Genomic DNA, 18907 nt, shown 5'->3' with positions numbered 1-18907 from the left:
ATGTCTTTTCTATCCACAGTAAACTTGAAATTCGACCAGGCGCTTACATAATCAGGGCGGTTTAACAAATTTTCGAGTTAATTAATGATAAACGATATTACCACTAAGGTTACTCATTCCCTTCTGATCACTTCTTGAAGATATATATACACTGATACATCCTGTTGATCTGATAGAAATACTTATTTAGATCATAAAAAGATTACTAAAATTTAAAGAGTTACTTTTTTTAAACTTCGCTTCCTTCCAAATTCGCATTAACTGATACGCATCCTTCTATCCGTTATAACACATACTAGCAAACACCCAGATAAGGTAAGTTAAGTAACCCCCATAAAAATATGTTAATAAAACCATCACCATATACCCTTCAGAGTCTACGTGGGTCGTTCTTCCAAAAAAGTATACGATTTCAGTCTTCAGTCACATTTCTCAACAACAAAACTTTAACACAACAAAAGAAACAAGCAAAGCAGAAGGGCAAACATACACAATACCATACCAATACCAACGTTAAAGTGAAATCCATAGCTAAAGCATCAGATACGACAGATACCAAGGTACCGATTCATATCCAAAGAAAAAAGAAAAGGTTCGATTACTCTACGCTACCCAAAGTGGAACCCATAACAAACTTAAGACATAATGAAATATCAACTGATATACTATATTCTGGATATAGACCGCTATTTCTTAACTTCAAGGATCTGGAAAATAGTAGTCGGAAAGCGGAATTTGGGAACAGTAATAACAGTACGTTATATGAAATTGCTATGAAATTGGATGATTTATCACCTGAGGCTATAAGTGGTTCAACATCTTCAAATTTTTGGCATTCTACTTCTGCTACGGGAATGGAAGTGTTCGATGAATGGGATAATGTACCCAATTCGATATTAAAGAATCTGAAACCTTTTCAGGCGCCGGTCAAGAAGAACCTTACTCATAAGGAAACCATCATCTCATTAAAGAAGGGGATTACTGGCAGCTCAAGAGCAGAAACATTTTTGAAGAAAGTTAGCAATATACTGAATAACAAGAGAAGAAAGGGGAGAAAAAGACCCATCGTGTCGTTGTTGCAACTGAGAAAGAAGATGAGAGAGGATGAAGATTAGCATGAGAACAATAGAGTACTTATTTATTCGTATTTTTTTCCATATATATATATATATCATACCATATACAAAAGAAAACATTCCCGAATATAATTATAATAGCCATATTGTCTTGGTAGTTTGTTGCCTTATTCAACAGTTTATCCATTAAATAATGAAAAATGGCGCGGTGAGTAAGCATTCAAAAAATGTTTTACAAAGACAAGGAAGAAAGTTCTATTAATTAGTCAAGTAACGTACTAGAAGAGAGTTATTAAGGTGACAATGAGTTCCCAAGGAATGATTCAAAAGCCGACACGTGGAGAAACTTGTCAACTGTTGGGTCCCGTGTCATTATTCATTCAATTTTTAATGGGTGTGGCTGCCATTATGATGCTTTTATTGAAACGTAATTATGAGCATCCGAGACGTAAAATGATAGTGTGGGTTTACGATACGGGGAAACAAATTACTGGATCCCTGGGAATCCACCTACTGAATATATTTATTAGTGTGATAAAGAAGAGAAGGAACCTTTTAAAAGTCCTTATGGTAATTCGGGGGGATGACAGTGACAATGACGATGATGACGATCAATGTGATTGGTATTTCCTCAACTTATTATTGGATACTACGATAGGGATCCCTATACTTTGGGGGGCATTGAATTTCATTGAAAAGATACTGCTTCGATTTAAAGTGGAAAATGTACAAAGTGGGAATTATTTCCCAGCCTTAACAAATGATGAGGAGGAAGACAACTTAATGAGTACACACGAACCTAAATTTGAAGCTTTTTTGAAACAATTGTTGGTGTTTGTTGGTGGATTGAGTATAATGAAGGTTATAGTATTTCTCATTCTGAATTATTTTGAGGATTTTGCATATTGGTTTGCTGAGATTATACTCGGCTGGTCTGACCCATGGCCTAATTTCCAGGTTTTCTTAGTCATGTTTGTTTGCCCCGTATTGTTGAATTGTTTCCAATATTTCTGTGTGGATAACATTATCAAATTACCGACAGACCATCTCAATTTGGAGAACGTACAAAACTTCGAGTCTGAGAGTTACTCTGACGATGATTCAGATACCCATAAGCATTGGTCTCTCTTCAGAAGAGGCCGTTCGAAGCAATACGGTAGCATCCTTTGATAGAGATTCCGAGCTCTAGCATTCTTTGTACGCTCTAGTATATCTCAAGAAGATAAAAAACGAGGCTCAGAGGAGGCTCAGAGGAGGCTCAGAAGAGATGTAAACCCAATCCACGTCAAAAGCAAGCCAAGACAAGAGTAGCACCTAATGCATTCATGATTTGAAACTTTACACAAGTTGAGTTGAGACATTTTGGTGAATCCAATTCGCGATTTGATTTTTCCTCTTTGGATTAATTGCCATTGCAATACGAGACGTTTTCGCGCTTTCGCGCTTTTCGCGTCAGAAATTAATCCATCTATAATTTATCCACCATTGGGATACATTCTATATAAACGACGCTGTTGGTGGCCCCAGGATGCTAACTTCTGGCTGTTAAGGTACACTCTCCCCACAATCTCGCAACCCCAAACTTCTAAACTGTACTTTCGTTAACAACGCACCGATAAACTATGCTCTCATCCATAATATTACCGCTCTTTATTGCAACATCTGCCCTCGCCAGGCAATACACTAACTCATCTATTGCTGCTGACACTACCACTTCAAAAGCTACTACTGTTACATTACAACCAACATACTCTGTACAACCTGTTTTAAGCACGTACACATACAGTGATGACACTACCACTTTCTTTGTCACCTCTACAGTCTATGCTACCGTATGGTACACTCCTTCAGCAGCTGCTACTGCCACAGCTAGAACAACGACATTGACTCCTGCAGTATCCAATGAAGTTGCTCAAGTTGCTGAAACCATTTCAGACTCCCAAACTACTTATGTCACTACGATCACTTCTACCTTAAGAATCACGTTATCTAACTTCTACGGTACCGAAATTTCTTCAATTCCTTCCAGTACGGCAGCTGCCAATGCCAACTTGGAAAATAAGAACGCTGCCGCAGATGACTCCTCCAACAATTCAGGTGCTGCTGCTCAATGTACCCCTGCCACGCAATATGTAACCATAACGCAGGATCCAGTCACCCAAGTGGTCACTGAAACGCAGGATCCAGTAACACAATACGTCACCGTCACAGCCAGTTTTTCAGGTTTCAACTCAACCTCCTCTAACTCTACAGTTAACGGTACCTCAACTTACTATTGAACTACTCTTATACAAACAAATATAACTAGATAAATACATCCTTACTTACATACCTAAAACTGCATACAATACTATCACCGCGCTTAAATATTAATTTCCACATTTTGAAAATAAAAACAGCTTCACAAAGACAACTGAACGAATCCATCACACAGAAAGGACACAGGCCCTTGGTGCCACATCCCTTCAGATGTCAAACCGTATTGAACCACTACCACCAACACTTTCCGAAAGACTAAACTCTCAGACTCATGTTGTATCCATCACTTCTGCCCTGAAAGAAGTAGTTCAAAACTCCATCGATGCCAAAGCTACCACGATCACCATCCAGCTGAATCTGTACTCGATGCACTTCGTAGTTATAGATAACGGTATTGGTTTACTTCCTGCTGAGCTGGATCTTATAGGACGTCCCAACGTAACGTCAAAATTGAAGCGCTGGAATCAGATTAAGAACGTTAAGACGTATGGGTTTAGAGGCAATGCTCTTCACTCCATTTCTGAAGTCTCAAAGATAACTATTATAACGAAAGTGAAAAATTACAATTCTTCTTGGTTGAAGCTGCCGGATTCGGAAGCTTGCCTGTTAGACAGTAAGACTAGGACAGATGGTAAAAAGTTACATGGGTTCCCAAGCGATGGACAAGGAACACTAATGTCCGTAGGCCATATACTCTATAATTTGCCAGTGAGAAGGAAGATATTTATGCAAGAGCCTAAGTATAAGAGTTATAATACTGTCAGAGAGGACCTCCTCCAGTTACTGATTCATAATCCACATATCAAAATGAAAATGGAGTATACAGATGAATATGGTAGAAGGAATATGCTTCTGAACTACACTCTCAGATCAGTATGGCTAGAAGGGGCTGACTTATATTCTTACGTGTTCCGGAATGTGTTTGGGCCCGTAATTCCAGCCAATACAATGAAAGCAATACGACTTAAAGGCAAAGGTGTTTTAGTTACAGCAGCTATTTCTAAATTTCCCGTAAGACTAAAAGACTTTCAATTTCTTTTCATTAACAGGAGAAAATATATAAATTCAACAATATTGAAAGAAATTAAGTCACTTTTCCGACAGGTAGCTTTTGGCAGTAGCAGCATAACCGAGCCATCCATAAAAAGTGTTGGAAAACCATATAACGCTTACCCAGTGTTTATAATAGATGTAGAGTGTACATCGAACATCGATGATTTGATTCAAAGCCCATCAAAAGATATAATACGACCAACTCTTCATGAAGTGATTGATCCAATGATAAAGAAGATTGTTACATTATTTCTGAAATCGGAAGGATATTCAGTTCCTGAAACGGCAGTGAATAAGGAAGAACAAGAACAGGAACAAATCCAAATACCACGTTCAATGGCACATGAATTCTCGACCAAATCAAATTCGCTATTGACAAGCAAATCAGGATTTGATTCAAAAATTAAGATGGCAAAATATATTCATAAAGATCCAACAGAAACTATAAATCCCATTTTAAGATCACCAAACAAGGTTACTAAGAAGGCAATCAAACGCCTTCCAAGACCCTTATCATCAAACAACCAAAAATCTCCGAATAAACGCCGATTGAAAACTCCCATTTCCACTAATGATTGTTGGCTTGATATTCCGAATGTCATATCTAATTCACCTAATAAAGGTTTAATTGAAAGTGATTTGATGGCATATCAGTTAACCAGTTCTATTTTGAAAGACTGTACAATTATTAATCAAGTTGATGACAAATTTATCTTATTAAAGACCGCTTCCTCGCAAGATAGAGAATCTGTACTCTTGATTGTGGATCAGCATGCCTGTGATGAAAGAATCAAGTTGGAAAGTTATTTAAAAGATTTCTTTCAAGATGTGATAAATGGAACAATTTCATCACAACCACTTTGGGGTATAGAAATCGACGTTAATTTCAATGAGAGAGCATTATTCGAAGCATTTAGGACTGAATTTCAGGAATGGGGGATCGTTTATCAAGTAAGCCAGAATTTTTCAGGTCGAGATATCCTGATGCTCCAATCACTACCCACTCTATTAAACTCAAAAGCGAACGGAGATATATATTACTTGAAGAAAGTTCTATTGCAGCATGTTTATGACTTGCAAAACTTCAAGAGATTAAAACTTAACAGGAAGGACAGGAGTACGAACGAGACGAATATCTCCAAGTTTGATTGGTGGAAATATATAAACTGCATCCCCAAAGTTTTCCAAGAAATATTTAATAGTAAGGCATGTCGATCAGCAATAATGTTTGGGGATAAATTGACCCAACAGGAGTGCACTATTTTGATAAAGAAATTATCCGAATGTAAAGTCCCATTCCAATGTGCACATGGTCGACCATCTGTAATCCCATTAACAAAACTAAGACCTGGATCAGATTCATATGATAAAGATATCTGTACTTTAAATGGAGCCCTTTCAGATTACGATATATAACTCGATCTATATATAATTTATATTCATATTGCATTTTACATCTCGTTTCCTATGGTAACCGGCAAATAAATATTTATTTATTTTTGCAGCGCGGCAATTTTTATTTGCAGATTTTAACAGCACATATTGCTTAAATCTCTTAAATTCTGGTCTATATCGTAGTGAACAGCATAACCAGATATATCAAATATGACTGTCACCGAAAGCTTCGAGCAAATATCACCACTTTTTGATGTCAGACAAACCACTTGGGGTGGACGAGCTTGTTTCAGTAAGCAGTCTTTAAAAAAAGGATCTGTTATACTGGAAGCTGATGATAATACTGGCACATCGATATCTTATGAATTTAGAAAGGAAGTCTGTCATTTCTGCTATTCCTATCATAACGGTGTTACCTTAAAGCATAAGATCACATATGCCCTTTTGAAACAACTGATAAAAAATAATGACAATAAACTAATTAATTGGAAAAAATTCCAAGGAGCTGGATTATGGTTTTGCTCGGAAATTTGTCGTGATGAATTTTTGTCACAGCCTCATATAATTGAATTGATAGAATGTTATGAGTTACTGCTGAACCACTTCCATAGTATGCAGAAAAGAGTCAACCCTGACGATTCAAGGGAAGATGAACTAAATCACGTTAAAATATCCAAAGACCTAATACAGGAGAAATGGGATCAAATCATTAATGACTGGATACCGAGTATCGATAAGTTGAAACTTACTAAAAGATCAAACAGGCTTCCAGTAATATCCGAAGATGAATATTGTTGTGCACGTTTTGTTTGTGAAACTTTATTCCGTCTAAAATATATGGATCAGAACTCAATAAACTTTAAATCTTTTTATAGCTTACAATCTAATGAAGTAAGTAAGATGGAAAGGTTCCCTATTTTGTTGCATTTTCAAATACTAGTGTTTAAGACTTTGTATATTCTATTACCTAGTTTCCTTAGAGATAGGTTTAGTGTTACTTCCTTTAGACATATATTAGGTTCGGAATATGGGAATGCATTTGGAATCTGGGAAGTTGGTGAGTCCTCAGATAGTAGAGAATACTTCGGTTATTGGATATTTCCAAGAGCATCATATTTCAACCATTCTTGCGATCCTAATTTAACAAAGACACGTAAAGGCAGAACAATGTTTTTTACGTTAAATAGAGACATTGATGTTGGTTCAGAATTGGATATAGATTATTCTGGTGTCCTCAGCTTGCCCGTTAAAGAAAGAAGAAAGTTTCTTCATGATAGTTGGTTCTTTGATTGTCAATGTGATCGATGCAAGTTAGAAATGCAACTTATCCATTAGGGCTTCCTCCAGGGCAGACTTGCTTACACTTAGATTCGAAGATATTTCACTATCACTACCGTTATTATCATCTTTAGCTGAGCTTGATGGTCTTTTAAACCCCATAATTTTGGATGCTTGTAGCTGCTCCAGGACATTTTCATCGTCATGTTCTTTATTCTCGGGTATATTATTTATTTGATCATTATTATCTGTAGCATTTGTACTCACAATTGTTTTCTTATCTTCCTCCAGACTAGATATGTAATTGGGTAGCTTTTGTAAATCTCCATTACTACTCCCATCTTCTAACTCCTTTCTATCAATTTGTTTTTGTAAGAGTTCCAAATGTTTAGCAAATAGTTTATAACTTCTCTTCTTTAGAAAATAATCAGGTGCATTCAGCGTTTCTGATATTAGTTTCCAATCAATCTCATTTCTCTGAGAATCTAACTTGGAGATAATGCTCCACAATTTCTTCTCCTTATTTTGATCCCATACAAAGTTTGGTGGATCTATAAAACCTGCAGGTTTTTTCCCTCTTACTTTCACATACACAATTGTGTTTGTGTTATTCATAAGTAAATCGTTTCTTTAATATTGTTTCTATTTGTTGGTTGTCAGTTTCTTGTAGGATAGAAAGCAGTCGATCTCAATACGAATTCAAAAAAATCTTAATAAGCAATTGGTTAACTAAACACTACATTGAACTGGAAGCACATTAAGAAAACACATAACGTGCTTGTGAAAATGAAGCAAAGATGTCTGAGAATATATCCAGTATGGGCTCATCATTGTCAAATGAGCAACTCAATATTCAGCTGAACAACTATGATTTTTACATGTCAAAACCAACGCCATTAGATAGGGCACATGGGATCAGTTTACCCATGAATCAATATATTCGGGTACCAGTCATAAGAATATATGGATCCCTACCATCTGGACACCAAGTACTGTGCCATATTCATGGCGTATTACCTTATATCTTCGTTCAGTATAATGGAGAAGTGTCAGATTCAAATGCGATAATGAATCAGAAATGTGCACAATTGCAAGAATTGTTAGAGAAACAGATCAGTGCATCTATGAAAAACAGAAAAAATAATCAACAATCAGCATCAAATGCTTCAAGTTTGGAATATATAGCGAACGTTTCCGTTACCAAAGCTGTACCATTTTATGCCTTTCACGTTGGTTGGACGCTTTTTTACAAAATATCTATATTGAATCCATCGTTTGTTAACCGAATAGCAGATCTATTAAGAGATGGAAACTTAAACTTAGCGCACAACGAAGTTTATGAAGCTCATATACCTTATTTGCTTCAATTCTCAGCTGATTTTAATTTATTTGGATGCGATTGGATTAAATTGGAAAAATGTTACTTTAGGAAACCAGTTTTAAATAACATTTTAGGAATTGATAATCTAATGCAGGATGAGGATCTAAAAAAAGTTTTGAATCAATTTAATGAGCAAGATCAGAACGTCTTGGAATCCAAGGCATTTCCCAGAATGGGTAACGGATTATTGGAAATCGACGTTCTTCCTCAATTCATTCAGAACATCCATTTTATGAAATTCAGAGATATTCATCATGATTTTATTGAGAAAATACAGGACTTGTCGTCTATTCTTAAGGGTCCATATGTCACATCAACTCGACAAATGACGAAAGAATTGCAAGAACAACGTCAATTGTTGTCTCTTCAAGAATACAAACCATTGAAAGATATTGAAAGGGTAGATGTAGATACAGAATGGCAGTCAAGCGAAGATTTTAGAAAATTTTACGAAGAAGCAAAGAAAAGGCAAATCTCATTGGATGGTAAGTTCCCAAAATTTGAAACATTTGTTCAGAACAATTCTAAAATTGATAGAGTACGTAGGCCACATGAGATGCTCTCCCAGTTGTGGCCGGTGCCCTTGTCTCTGGGAGGGCATCAGAGCGGTACGGGATCCAAAAACAAAAATTCTGACGTTATTAACACTGCGTTTGAGGAATATAGTCTATTAAATATAACTGATGATGAAGCTGACCAACTGCATGAGGAGTTTTCCTCGCCTTTAAAGCAGATAGAACCAATTTCAGCTGGTTTGGGAAAAAGTCAACCACAACCATCAATGGACCTCCATTTGACACAGATGATGGCGAAAAGAAAAAAAACTAGGTTTAACATTTCACATACACATTACTCAAAGGTATCAGATAACAAACTAAGTATTCCTGTTGGTTCTGACTCATATTTGTACAAAAAGCCTCCAGTGGATAGTGTTCTCCTCTTGGAAGACCTGCAAGATAAAGGTTTTCCAATTGTCAATTACTCGGATCCATATTTTTCAAACCCAGTTGATCTTAATGAAAAACCATATATATACTCGGGTAAAATATTTGAAATACCTTCAAGACATTTAAGTAATCGAATTTCACTGAACTTTTCAGATGAATCTGTTGTATTTGAAGAAAAAGTAAGAACTTCTCTCTTTTCAGAATGGAAATATGTTAAAAGACCTCCAACATACAATACAATTGAAAATTCATTCAAGAACAACGTCCCAGTTAAGAATTACAAATCTCAAATTGAAAGATCCTCCCCAAAATATCCTTTTCTGTATAAGTTTCCAAGTGACTCTTCAACAAAGAAAAAGAAGGGCAAGATCCATGACACATTGACTCATTTTACGCTTGAGATTCATGTTAATTGCAGAAATGGGAAGCGACCTGATCCAAAAGAAGACGAGGTAAACATGATAGTCTGGTGTATTGAAGAAGAAACATTTCCCTTTGATCTCAGTATTGCAAAGGAGGGAATAATGGCTCTTAACAAAGAAGGTTCTTCCCCATATGAAGAGAAGTTTGAACGTGCAGCTAGTCCAGTCTCAGTAGCATTTTTTGAGACAGAGTTCGACATGTTTGATGCATTAACAGATTTGATCTTATTGTTTGACCCTGACATTTTATCTGGTTTCGAGGTGCATATGTCTTCATGGGGTTATATAATTGAAAGGTGTAGAATTATTCATAAATTTGACATTGCAGTAGAAATTGCAAGGGTTAACGAAAGATGGAAAAATAAGTCGAAGGACGTGTGGGGTTATACGCATTCTTCTGGAACCCAGATTACTGGTAGACATGTTATCAACATTTGGAGAGTGTTGCGGTCTGAATTGAATCTAACGCAATACACAATTGAGAATATTGTTTACAATGTTCTTCATGAAAGACTCCCCCATTTTTCGTTTGATACACTGACTAAATTGTGGACTGACACTGGAAATTTATGCGGCTTGAAGACGGTGATATTTTACTGGTTGACAAGGGCACGCATGAATGTTCGATTACTCCAAAAGCAAGAATTCATTGGAAAGACAATGGAGCAGGCGCGCTTGATTGGTATCGATTTCCACTCTGTTTTTTATAGAGGATCTCAATTTAAAGTTGAGTCATTTCTAATCCGTATATGCAAATCAGAGAGTTATGTATTGATCTCAGCTAGTAAGAAACAGGTGAGAAGACAAAAGGCTCTGGAATGTGTGCCACTGGTTATGGAGCCTGAGTCTGCCTTTTATAAAAGTCCATTGATTGTTCTTGATTTTCAATCTCTATACCCATCCATAATGATTGCTTATAATTATTGTTATTCGACTATGATAGGAAGGGTAAGAAACTTAACCACGCATGGAAACGAACTTGGTGTTGCTACTTTTAGTCTGGAGAAGAATCTTTTGAGGCTTTTAGAGAACGATGTCACAATTGCCCCAAATGGTGTTGTCTACGCTAAGTCTACAGTTCGCAAATCAACGCTAGCGAAGATGCTAACAGAAATATTAGATATTAGAGTGATGGTAAAGAAGACAATATCTGAATTAGGGAAAGGCAATGAACGCCTTAGAAGAGTCTTAAACAATAAACAGCTTGCATTAAAACTTTTGGCAAATGTAACATATGGCTATACATCAGCATCATTTTCTGGTAGAATGCCATGCTCTGATCTTGCTGATAGTGTAGTTCAAACTGGTAGAGAAACATTAGAAAAGGCAATATCGATTATAGAGAGTAATGAAGATTGGGGGGCAAAAGTAGTATATGGTGACACCGATAGTTTGTTTGTATATTTACCAGGAAAGACGAAAGAGGAAGCGTTCAAATTTGGTAACGAAATGGCAGTAGCCGTTACTAAAAGGAATCCTAAACCTGTCTTCCTTAAGTTTGAAAAAGTATACCACCCCTGTATTTTGGTGAGTAAGAAGCGTTATGTTGGCTATTCATATGAAAATGTAGGCCAGACAGTTCCATATTTTGATGCCAAAGGTATTGAAACGGTTCGAAGAGATGGACATCCAGCCCAACAAAAGATTACTGAAAAAGCTTTGAAAATATTATTTGATTCCAAAGATATATCGCAAGTTAAAAGGTATGTACAGAGCCAGTTTACAAAGGTTCAAGAGGGTAGAGTGTCTGTTCAAGACTTTTGCTTTGCAAAAGAAGTTAAACTTGGTACATATAAAAGTGACAAAACTGCACCAGCTGGAGCTGTTGTAGCCACTAAACTTATGGAAAATGATCATAGAGCCGAACCACAATATAAAGAGCGAGTTCCATATCTGGTTGTGAAAGGGAAATCAGGTCAAATATTAAGAGAACGGAGCATTTCACCCTTAGAATTCTTCGCCAATCCCGATTTGGAATTAGATTCAGAGTATTATATAACTAAAACCTTGGTACCACCGCTCTCGAGGTTATTTAATGTTATTGGAATAGACGTTTCTGAGTGGGCATACGAGCTTAAAAAATATAAAAAGGCCCATTCGACTGTAAATAATAAGAAAATTGAAAAAATTGGAAATCTATTATTATGTTCTCATTGTAAAGAACCCTATAACAAAATTGATGATAATGTTCTTTGTGATAACTGCCTTTCGCATCCGCTTGAAACGACATCAGATCTTCTTTATCAAGACTTACAAAGACAGTTTGAATTAGAGAAGCTCAAACTAATTTGTCAAACTTGCTCCTACCGCTACAACAAGGATGCGGGGTTGATTGGAGCAGAAATTTCAACTCATTGTAATTCCTATGACTGTCCTATATTTTATTCAAAATTCAAATCCTTAAAGTACCTCCAAAGTTCGGAAGGAAAGGAAAGAGTTAGGACCCTTGAACGTTTGGACGAGTGGTAATGTTTTATTGAGGTAGATATGAGTTTCAAAGTTAAACTTATAAGTAACGTTAGTATATAGTCGTTAATATTTACAAGTTGATTATATTTCAATTGCTTTCCAGCTCCTACGTTTTCTCGGTTGCAGGTCTTCTGGTTGAATAGTATGAGCCTCCAGCGAGCATTACCAATGCAAGTATTCCCCAAGAAACTGTTATCTTGTTAAATTTCATATCCTGATCTGTAGGGTCCTTTTTCCTCTGAAATATCAGTTGTTGACTATCATCGTAAAAGGTACCCACAAGCTTCCAATTTTCTGTAGCCAAGTCATTAATTATTGAAAGTGTCTCATCCGGCGGAAGAATAGAAGAATTTATAACCCCATACAAGTCCTGGTAATTCACATTAAAGATAGAGTCATTTATTCTCACAGAATTTACTGTCTTCGAATGATCACCGATATTGAAGATCATAAAGTCCTTAGGTTCGCCATTACTAAGCCTGGTATGTGCTATTGCTTCGCTAACACCAAGTGGCGTGGAGTATCGTTGTATCATTCTTTGAACGAAACCCCGACGTCTTTTCTCTTTTGGAAAAAGGAGCTCAGAATTAGAAAATTTTAGGTCATCTCTGGCTTGCATCCAATTGTATCTTTTCTTTTCTATTTTTTTCATTGCATTTCTTTGGTTTTCTTGGTTTCGAAGTTTGTCTAAATAGTGTTTTAAATCATTGATGTTGATGCTGTTTCGGGGCATCTTACCAAGACCCTTACCTGTGTTAAGTAGTGGCTTTTCTTTCAAGATCAGGTTCACTAACTGATACAATTCCTCTTCAGACATATTATATTGTAATAATGTTTTTATGATACTCTCCAAATGATCGGCATCATGAGGATGAAAGACTAACGAAAGTTGGTCCCTCTTTGTCCTTATGTCAGTAGCAATATTCTGGGAAACCTTATTAGGTACTGATACGTTTACTGGGAGCTTTTGACTTGTTAGCTCCTTGAGAGCCAAATGTAAATCGTTATTATTGATCCTTCTCTGTAGTATAAACGTACGAAGGTCCTTAACTGAACATTTTTGTATTTTTAACTTCTTCTCAGCAACTTGGAACAGTTTCTCGAGGATAGCATTAGCTGCTGCATTGAGTACATTACTGTTGCTGTTTTCAGCCAACTTAGATATATTTTTCTTTAGTTGTGATAGGGCAACATTCTCATTAGTTTTAGGATCTAAGATTGAAGACCATTGTAAGCTTTTGGCAGCTCTGTTAGAAATGCCCCTAAACTGAAATCCATATCTGATAGTCCTCGGTTGCAATACTTTATGATACATCTCCCATTACTTGTTCCGAGACCCTCTTAATTGTACTTAAGCTTCTGATAGATTATGTTTTCTAAGCACCCCGAGGAAACCCTTGATGTCTATAAACTCTTCAGACAAGAAGAAGTCAATCCACAGATGAATGATGATGAGCCTACCAGGAAAAAGATTTGGGCAAGATTAACCAAAGTTGATATAAATAATGTGAAATTGTTACAGGATATCACTAACGAAAACCTACCTATAAGCTACCCATTAAGTTTCTTCCAGGAAGCACTCCCAGGAAACAATAACGACGTGTACTTAACTAGAATATGTGTAGTAGATGATGCGGTTGCTGGTGCCGTTAAAGCCAAATTACTCTTAGGGGTTAACGGTACAGTACTACCAAGAGGTATTTACATAGAAACACTTGTAGTCGCAAAAGAATGGCGGTCTCATCGACTTGGCAAGCTCTTGTTAAAGTTCATTGAAGATGAATGTCAAAATTATTTTCTTCACAATATAATTGTTCATGTTTCCACTAATAATAAGAGAGCCATTAAATGGTATTTTTCTAATGGATTTCGACAAGTAGGTGCTGAATTGACACATTATTATAAAATTGATAACCAACCAGGTAATGCAGTCATAATGGTGAAGAATATCCAATGAGATTTATCATGTTGGATTTTTAAACTTTGTATAATATTTAATTTACATCTTTATGAAGAATACTAATCATTTCTCATCTTCTGCAGCATCTTCCTCTACTTCTGTGTCTGTATCTATATCGGTGTAATCACTGTCGCTATCTTCATCCTCTTCCTCTTCTAATTCTTCGTCTTCTTCTTCACTGTCATCACTGTAGATATCTGTGCCTTCATTTAGTAGTTTATCAACCTCATTTTCGGAATATTCTTTAACATGCATTGCCATAGTGAAATCTAAATCGGATCCAAAATAATCAGTAGACTTTACGACAACTCTGAAGAATACAGTTCCAGTTTGTTGAGGTGCAGGTTGTCCCAGTGGAATCTTTATTGTACCAATTACCCAATCTTCAGGTTTGAATCCTTCAATATCTTTACCAATCATCTTAACTTGTCTTTTATCAAAACTCTTGGATAAGTTTTGGAATGATAACCTATTGACCATCACTGGAGTTTGAATTAATTTATTATCTTTTTGCAAGGAAACAAGACAACACCATGCAGAACGTCTCATAGTTGGGAAGAATGGAGCATAAGAATATGGAATCAAAGGTTGTTCATTAACCATTGCAAAGGGATCCCTCATGTGCTCAAAATCTTGTGATTCTGCCAACATTGATTCTGGAATATGTTCAGTTTGAATAATCTTGTGTTTGGCGGAACGGATTAAAACTTTTAAGGAAATATGAGGAGTAGATAATGGAGTCACTTGAGTTTCACCAGGAACAACAAAATCTGCTTTGATTAATCTTATATGTGGGATATTAGAGGCTACTGATAACGTATGATCCAATTGCTTCTTATCTTTAATTCCAAGAATCTTACCTATTTTCTCGTCATCGAAAGTGAATAACTTGCCTAGGGTGTAGATATCATCAACTGAGCCATTTTCAAATTGTTCTTTATTTACATTTGGTAATTGTAGGATTTGTGCCTTTGGAGAATTTGGCACAGCTTGCACAATACACTTAAAAGTATCCAACGCATAATTGGCAACGTCAAGATTCCTAAATCCAGCGGCGATATCCAAAAACCCCAACAATATAGAGTGACATTTGGCCACAATTCTAAACTTCACAACATTTCTATTGGGTCCCTTCTCATTGCTATTGATTCTATTAATATGATCATGTAGTAATTCTTCGAAATCTGCTGGTGTCAAATCTGGATAAAATAATTTAAATTCTTCAGCGTGGGATAACCACTTAATGATCAAATCTACAGTGACAATTTCAGAGGGCTTATAATTAACCAGCCTATCGACAAAATAGGATGCCGTCTTGGTATGAATTCCCTTTTTAGTGTATGATTGAGTTTTAGTCCACCATTTACCGACTAAATAAGGTAATATAATACCTAATAGAGCCACGTAAAACAAAATTAACAAAGGAGAAGCAGAACCTTCCACAAGGAATTTTGGAAGTGCAATACCATGGGACATTGATTGAGGACCATCAGGATGACCATATTTCAAGAAATTTTCCTTAATGACTTCATCTGTAAGTGCTTCATAAGCTTTTGTGATTTGAACATATTTCTCTTCCATGGAAGTTCTTTCCTCTTGAGAGAGATCTTTTGACAACTTATCTGGATGAAATTTCACCGAAAGTTTTCTGTATGCTGATTTAATATCTCTATCAGATGCGCTTACAGATATACCCAATAATTCATAAGGATCAAAAATACCAACTGCAGCTTGTTTAATGGCATCGTTATTACTAATTCTTTGAACCAACAATGCTACAAATGCCCATCCAACAATAACAATTAGATTTCTCCAATTGAATACTTTGGAAATTTGATTCTTATTATCGTATTTCATGCGGAATTCCAAAATTTCTTGTTTCGTGTCCAATTTACCTAATTTTGCATATAGTTCATCTTCTTGTAGTTCTTCCTTTGTCTCCAATGAATCATTTGCAAAAATCAATCTGTATAATTGCATGATAGTTAATGGTATAAGACCCATTAATATGACGGTCAGCAAAAAGAAGGGCCATGTTTCACTACCTTCATCGTAATCGTAATTCAACGCCATTGTAAGCTTCCTTTGAGTATGAGAGCTTTATTTGAAGTGAATTGAAGTAAGCACGGAGAAGTCGTAATGGATACTTTCACTCTCGAGCTGCTGGTCGGATTTTTGGATGACACGTAAGAATCGCGACTACAATGCAACATCACTACCACATTCCAATTGAACGACAAGACAATATTTATTTGGGTTAGCTGTCAGTCAACGAAAAAATATTTCAACTTACCCAGTCTTTATATATAGCCCTAGTTAGCCCTATTATTTGTAGCCCTTGTTTTTAATTTTTTAACCCTACTGGAATCACGTGATTTTTTAATTTTTTTTTGCTTGAAATTTCATTGAAAGATGAAAGATGAAGAGTGAATAAGAGATGAACTAGAGAGTAAATTGGTGAACTCTTTTCATTGAGCTTGCACTAACGCCGTTGAGATATCCGTGGTTACAGAATAAGAGAATTCTATTTTGCTCATCCAAAATAGCGCAGTTAAACCTTGTTGTCTCACTTTTACACTACAATTTACGATGAACAATTTCCATAATGTTAACAACGTAAACGCTCTGGCACAGCAACAGGCTCAGCAGAACAGAGTGAAAGTGTCCGTAAGAAATTGGCAAAATGCATCCATGCAAGACTTACTCAGCTTTGTTAGTAGGACAACTAGAATTCCAATTACAAATGCTCAAGTGGAAGGTCCCCTATTAGTAGGATATGTTAACAATAAGGACGAGGCAGAGAAGTTGATGAAGTGGAACGGTGTTAGATTTTCTGGACAAAATTTGAAATTTGAAGTGATGGATGGAAGTTCTGGCTCATCAACCTCCGAAACAATCACGTTCCTAAGAAATACTTTAATTAGAAGATACGATCCTCAGACGAAAATGTTAAACTTGGGTAATTTATATGCAGATCCCGAATTAAATAGTCATGGTCTTTTCTCCAGTGCCAGTGTGCAGTCCAAAATGTTCCCAGCCCTAATGAAGATTGCCTCTAGGGAAACTCAATTGGTAGTGGACAGTTTGAATTTAGCTGATAATCAAATTAAAGACGTGAAATCAATCTCAACTTTGGCTCAAACTTTTCCACATTTGAAAAACTTGTGTTTGGCCAATAATCAAATATTTAGATTTCAATCTTTAGAAATTTGGAAAAATAAATTTAAAGAATTGAGAGAGTTACTGATGATGAATAATCCAATTACAAATGACAAGATGTATAAGTCAGAGATGCTAAGATTATTTCCTAAATTAGTTGTCCTCGATAACGTAATGGTTAGAGATGAACAGAAATTAAATGCCATTTTTACATTACCCATGAAGATCCAACCATTTTTTTTCGAAAATGATACATTAGGTTCATCATCCACTGATTTTGTTACAAATTTCCTTAATCTGTGGGATTCAAATAGAGAACAGCTATTAAGTCTTTACACTCCACAATCACAGTTCTCCATTTCAGTAGACACTTCCGTTCCACCATCTACTGTCACCGAGGTTGATTCTAATCCATCATTTGGTTATTATTTATCTCTATCTCGTAATCTTTGTAAAGTTTCAGTGGAGAAGACAATACAACAAAGGCTATCCATTGGTCCAGAAGCCATGAATAAATTATTCAAGTCCATACCAATGACCAAACATCATTTAAATGATAAACCAAATGATTATTCTATGCAAGTCGCCTCTTACCCTCAAATCAATGGGTTTATAATAACGTTGCATGGATTCTTTGAAGAAACTGCCAAACCTGAAATAGACATAAATGGCAAACCAAAGAGTTCAGGACAAAATAGAAGTAGAAGATTTAATCATGGTCATTCTTCTGTCCCAAATAGATTATCTAAGAAATCCTTTGATAGAACCTGGGTCATTGTGCCTATGAATAATTCAGTAGTTGTTGCCTCTGATATGTTAACGATAAGGCCCTACTGTTCCAATGCATGGAGTTTACCACAACCGCCAGTTGCTCCGGCAGTTGCTCCAACGGGAGCTCCATTGGCTAATCCACCAGCGGGACCTGCCTCCATGACACCATCACAGGTTCCTCAACCAGGACAAATTCCACTCGCCCCCACCTTACAATTACCACCTGATGTCCAGGCACGTCTGAATCCAGTACAGTTAGAATTGTTGAATAGATTGCATTTACAAACGAAGTTGAATGCAGAATATACATTCATGTTAGCAGAACAAAGTGGTTGGAATTATGATGTTGCTTTGAAGGCATTTCAATCTAGTGTAACTAACCTACCTAGGGAAGCATTTATTCAATAAAGAAATATAACATATTTAAATAGTGTTAGTTGTGTAGAAATCATTCCAAAACATATACTATATTATATAGAATGTGAACTTTATTCAAAATTGGCAAATTTTCTTGGTTTTAAGAAAATCGTTCATCAGGTAAAATATGAAAATGAAACAACAAAATGCAATGGAACTAGAATTCAATACCTAAACATGAATGTGTTCAATTGAGTAATAACACAACTGTTTTTAAATCCAATAAAAAGCAGTGTTATAGAATTTGCAATTATATATTTTTTTACAATTATTTAAGAATTATGGAATTTCAAAGGAATAATAAAACTATTTTCATATTG

At 36.0% G+C, this 18907-nt stretch overlaps 11 protein-coding genes across 11 annotated transcripts; 8 read left to right on the top strand and 3 right to left on the bottom strand.

Moving 5' to 3' along the window:
- Positions 1-341: 341 nt before the first annotated feature.
- On the top strand, positions 342-1115 carry PET20 (Pet20p; the record flags this gene model as incomplete). Its single annotated transcript, XM_003675440.1, has 1 exon — positions 342-1115. One exon carries the CDS (start codon positions 342-344, stop codon positions 1113-1115), a length of 774 nt encoding a protein of 257 aa, XP_003675488.1.
- Positions 1116-1379: 264 nt separating this feature from the next.
- Positions 1380-2246, top strand: NCAS0C01300 (uncharacterized protein; the record flags this gene model as incomplete). The annotated part of the gene is made up of 1 exon (XM_003675439.1): positions 1380-2246. The coding sequence occupies one exon, from the start codon at positions 1380-1382 to the stop codon at positions 2244-2246; it is 867 nt and encodes a 288-aa protein (XP_003675487.1).
- Positions 2247-2698: 452 nt separating this feature from the next.
- On the top strand, positions 2699-3355 carry SVS1 (Svs1p; the record flags this gene model as incomplete). Its single annotated transcript, XM_003675438.1, has 1 exon — positions 2699-3355. One exon carries the CDS (start codon positions 2699-2701, stop codon positions 3353-3355), a length of 657 nt encoding a protein of 218 aa, XP_003675486.1.
- Positions 3356-3545: 190 nt separating this feature from the next.
- Positions 3546-5804, top strand: MLH3 (mismatch repair protein MLH3; the record flags this gene model as incomplete). Its single annotated transcript, XM_003675437.1, has 1 exon — positions 3546-5804. The coding sequence occupies one exon, from the start codon at positions 3546-3548 to the stop codon at positions 5802-5804; it is 2259 nt and encodes a 752-aa protein (XP_003675485.1).
- Positions 5805-5993: 189 nt separating this feature from the next.
- On the top strand, positions 5994-7118 carry SET6 (Set6p; the record flags this gene model as incomplete). Its single annotated transcript, XM_003675436.1, has 1 exon — positions 5994-7118. One exon carries the CDS (start codon positions 5994-5996, stop codon positions 7116-7118), a length of 1125 nt encoding a protein of 374 aa, XP_003675484.1.
- Positions 7095-7676, bottom strand: ATG29 (Atg29p; the record flags this gene model as incomplete). The annotated part of the gene is made up of 1 exon (XM_003675435.1): positions 7095-7676. The coding sequence occupies one exon, from the start codon at positions 7674-7676 to the stop codon at positions 7095-7097; it is 582 nt and encodes a 193-aa protein (XP_003675483.1).
- Positions 7677-7858: 182 nt separating this feature from the next.
- On the top strand, positions 7859-12280 carry REV3 (DNA-directed DNA polymerase; the record flags this gene model as incomplete). The annotated part of the gene is made up of 1 exon (XM_003675434.1): positions 7859-12280. One exon carries the CDS (start codon positions 7859-7861, stop codon positions 12278-12280), a length of 4422 nt encoding a protein of 1473 aa, XP_003675482.1.
- A 106-nt stretch (positions 12281-12386) lies between these two features.
- MRX4 (Mrx4p) lies at positions 12387-13595 on the bottom strand (the record flags this gene model as incomplete). The annotated part of the gene is made up of 1 exon (XM_003675433.1): positions 12387-13595. One exon carries the CDS (start codon positions 13593-13595, stop codon positions 12387-12389), a length of 1209 nt encoding a protein of 402 aa, XP_003675481.1.
- Positions 13596-13649: 54 nt separating this feature from the next.
- On the top strand, positions 13650-14237 carry NCAS0C01230 (GNAT family N-acetyltransferase; the record flags this gene model as incomplete). The annotated part of the gene is made up of 1 exon (XM_003675432.1): positions 13650-14237. One exon carries the CDS (start codon positions 13650-13652, stop codon positions 14235-14237), a length of 588 nt encoding a protein of 195 aa, XP_003675480.1.
- A 66-nt stretch (positions 14238-14303) lies between these two features.
- SEC63 (protein-transporting protein SEC63) lies at positions 14304-16313 on the bottom strand (the record flags this gene model as incomplete). Its single annotated transcript, XM_003675431.1, has 1 exon — positions 14304-16313. The coding sequence occupies one exon, from the start codon at positions 16311-16313 to the stop codon at positions 14304-14306; it is 2010 nt and encodes a 669-aa protein (XP_003675479.1).
- Positions 16314-16829: 516 nt separating this feature from the next.
- MEX67 (Mex67p) lies at positions 16830-18578 on the top strand (the record flags this gene model as incomplete). The annotated part of the gene is made up of 1 exon (XM_003675430.1): positions 16830-18578. The coding sequence occupies one exon, from the start codon at positions 16830-16832 to the stop codon at positions 18576-18578; it is 1749 nt and encodes a 582-aa protein (XP_003675478.1).
- Between the last annotated feature and the right edge of the window lie 329 nt (positions 18579-18907).

The sequence above is a fragment of the Naumovozyma castellii genome, chromosome 3, assembly GCF_000237345.1.
Source record: "Naumovozyma castellii chromosome 3, complete genome".
Taxonomy (NCBI): Eukaryota; Fungi; Ascomycota; class Saccharomycetes; order Saccharomycetales; family Saccharomycetaceae; genus Naumovozyma; species Naumovozyma castellii.
Note: the sequence above shows the minus strand (reverse complement) of the source record. Positions and strands in the feature narration are given on the sequence as shown.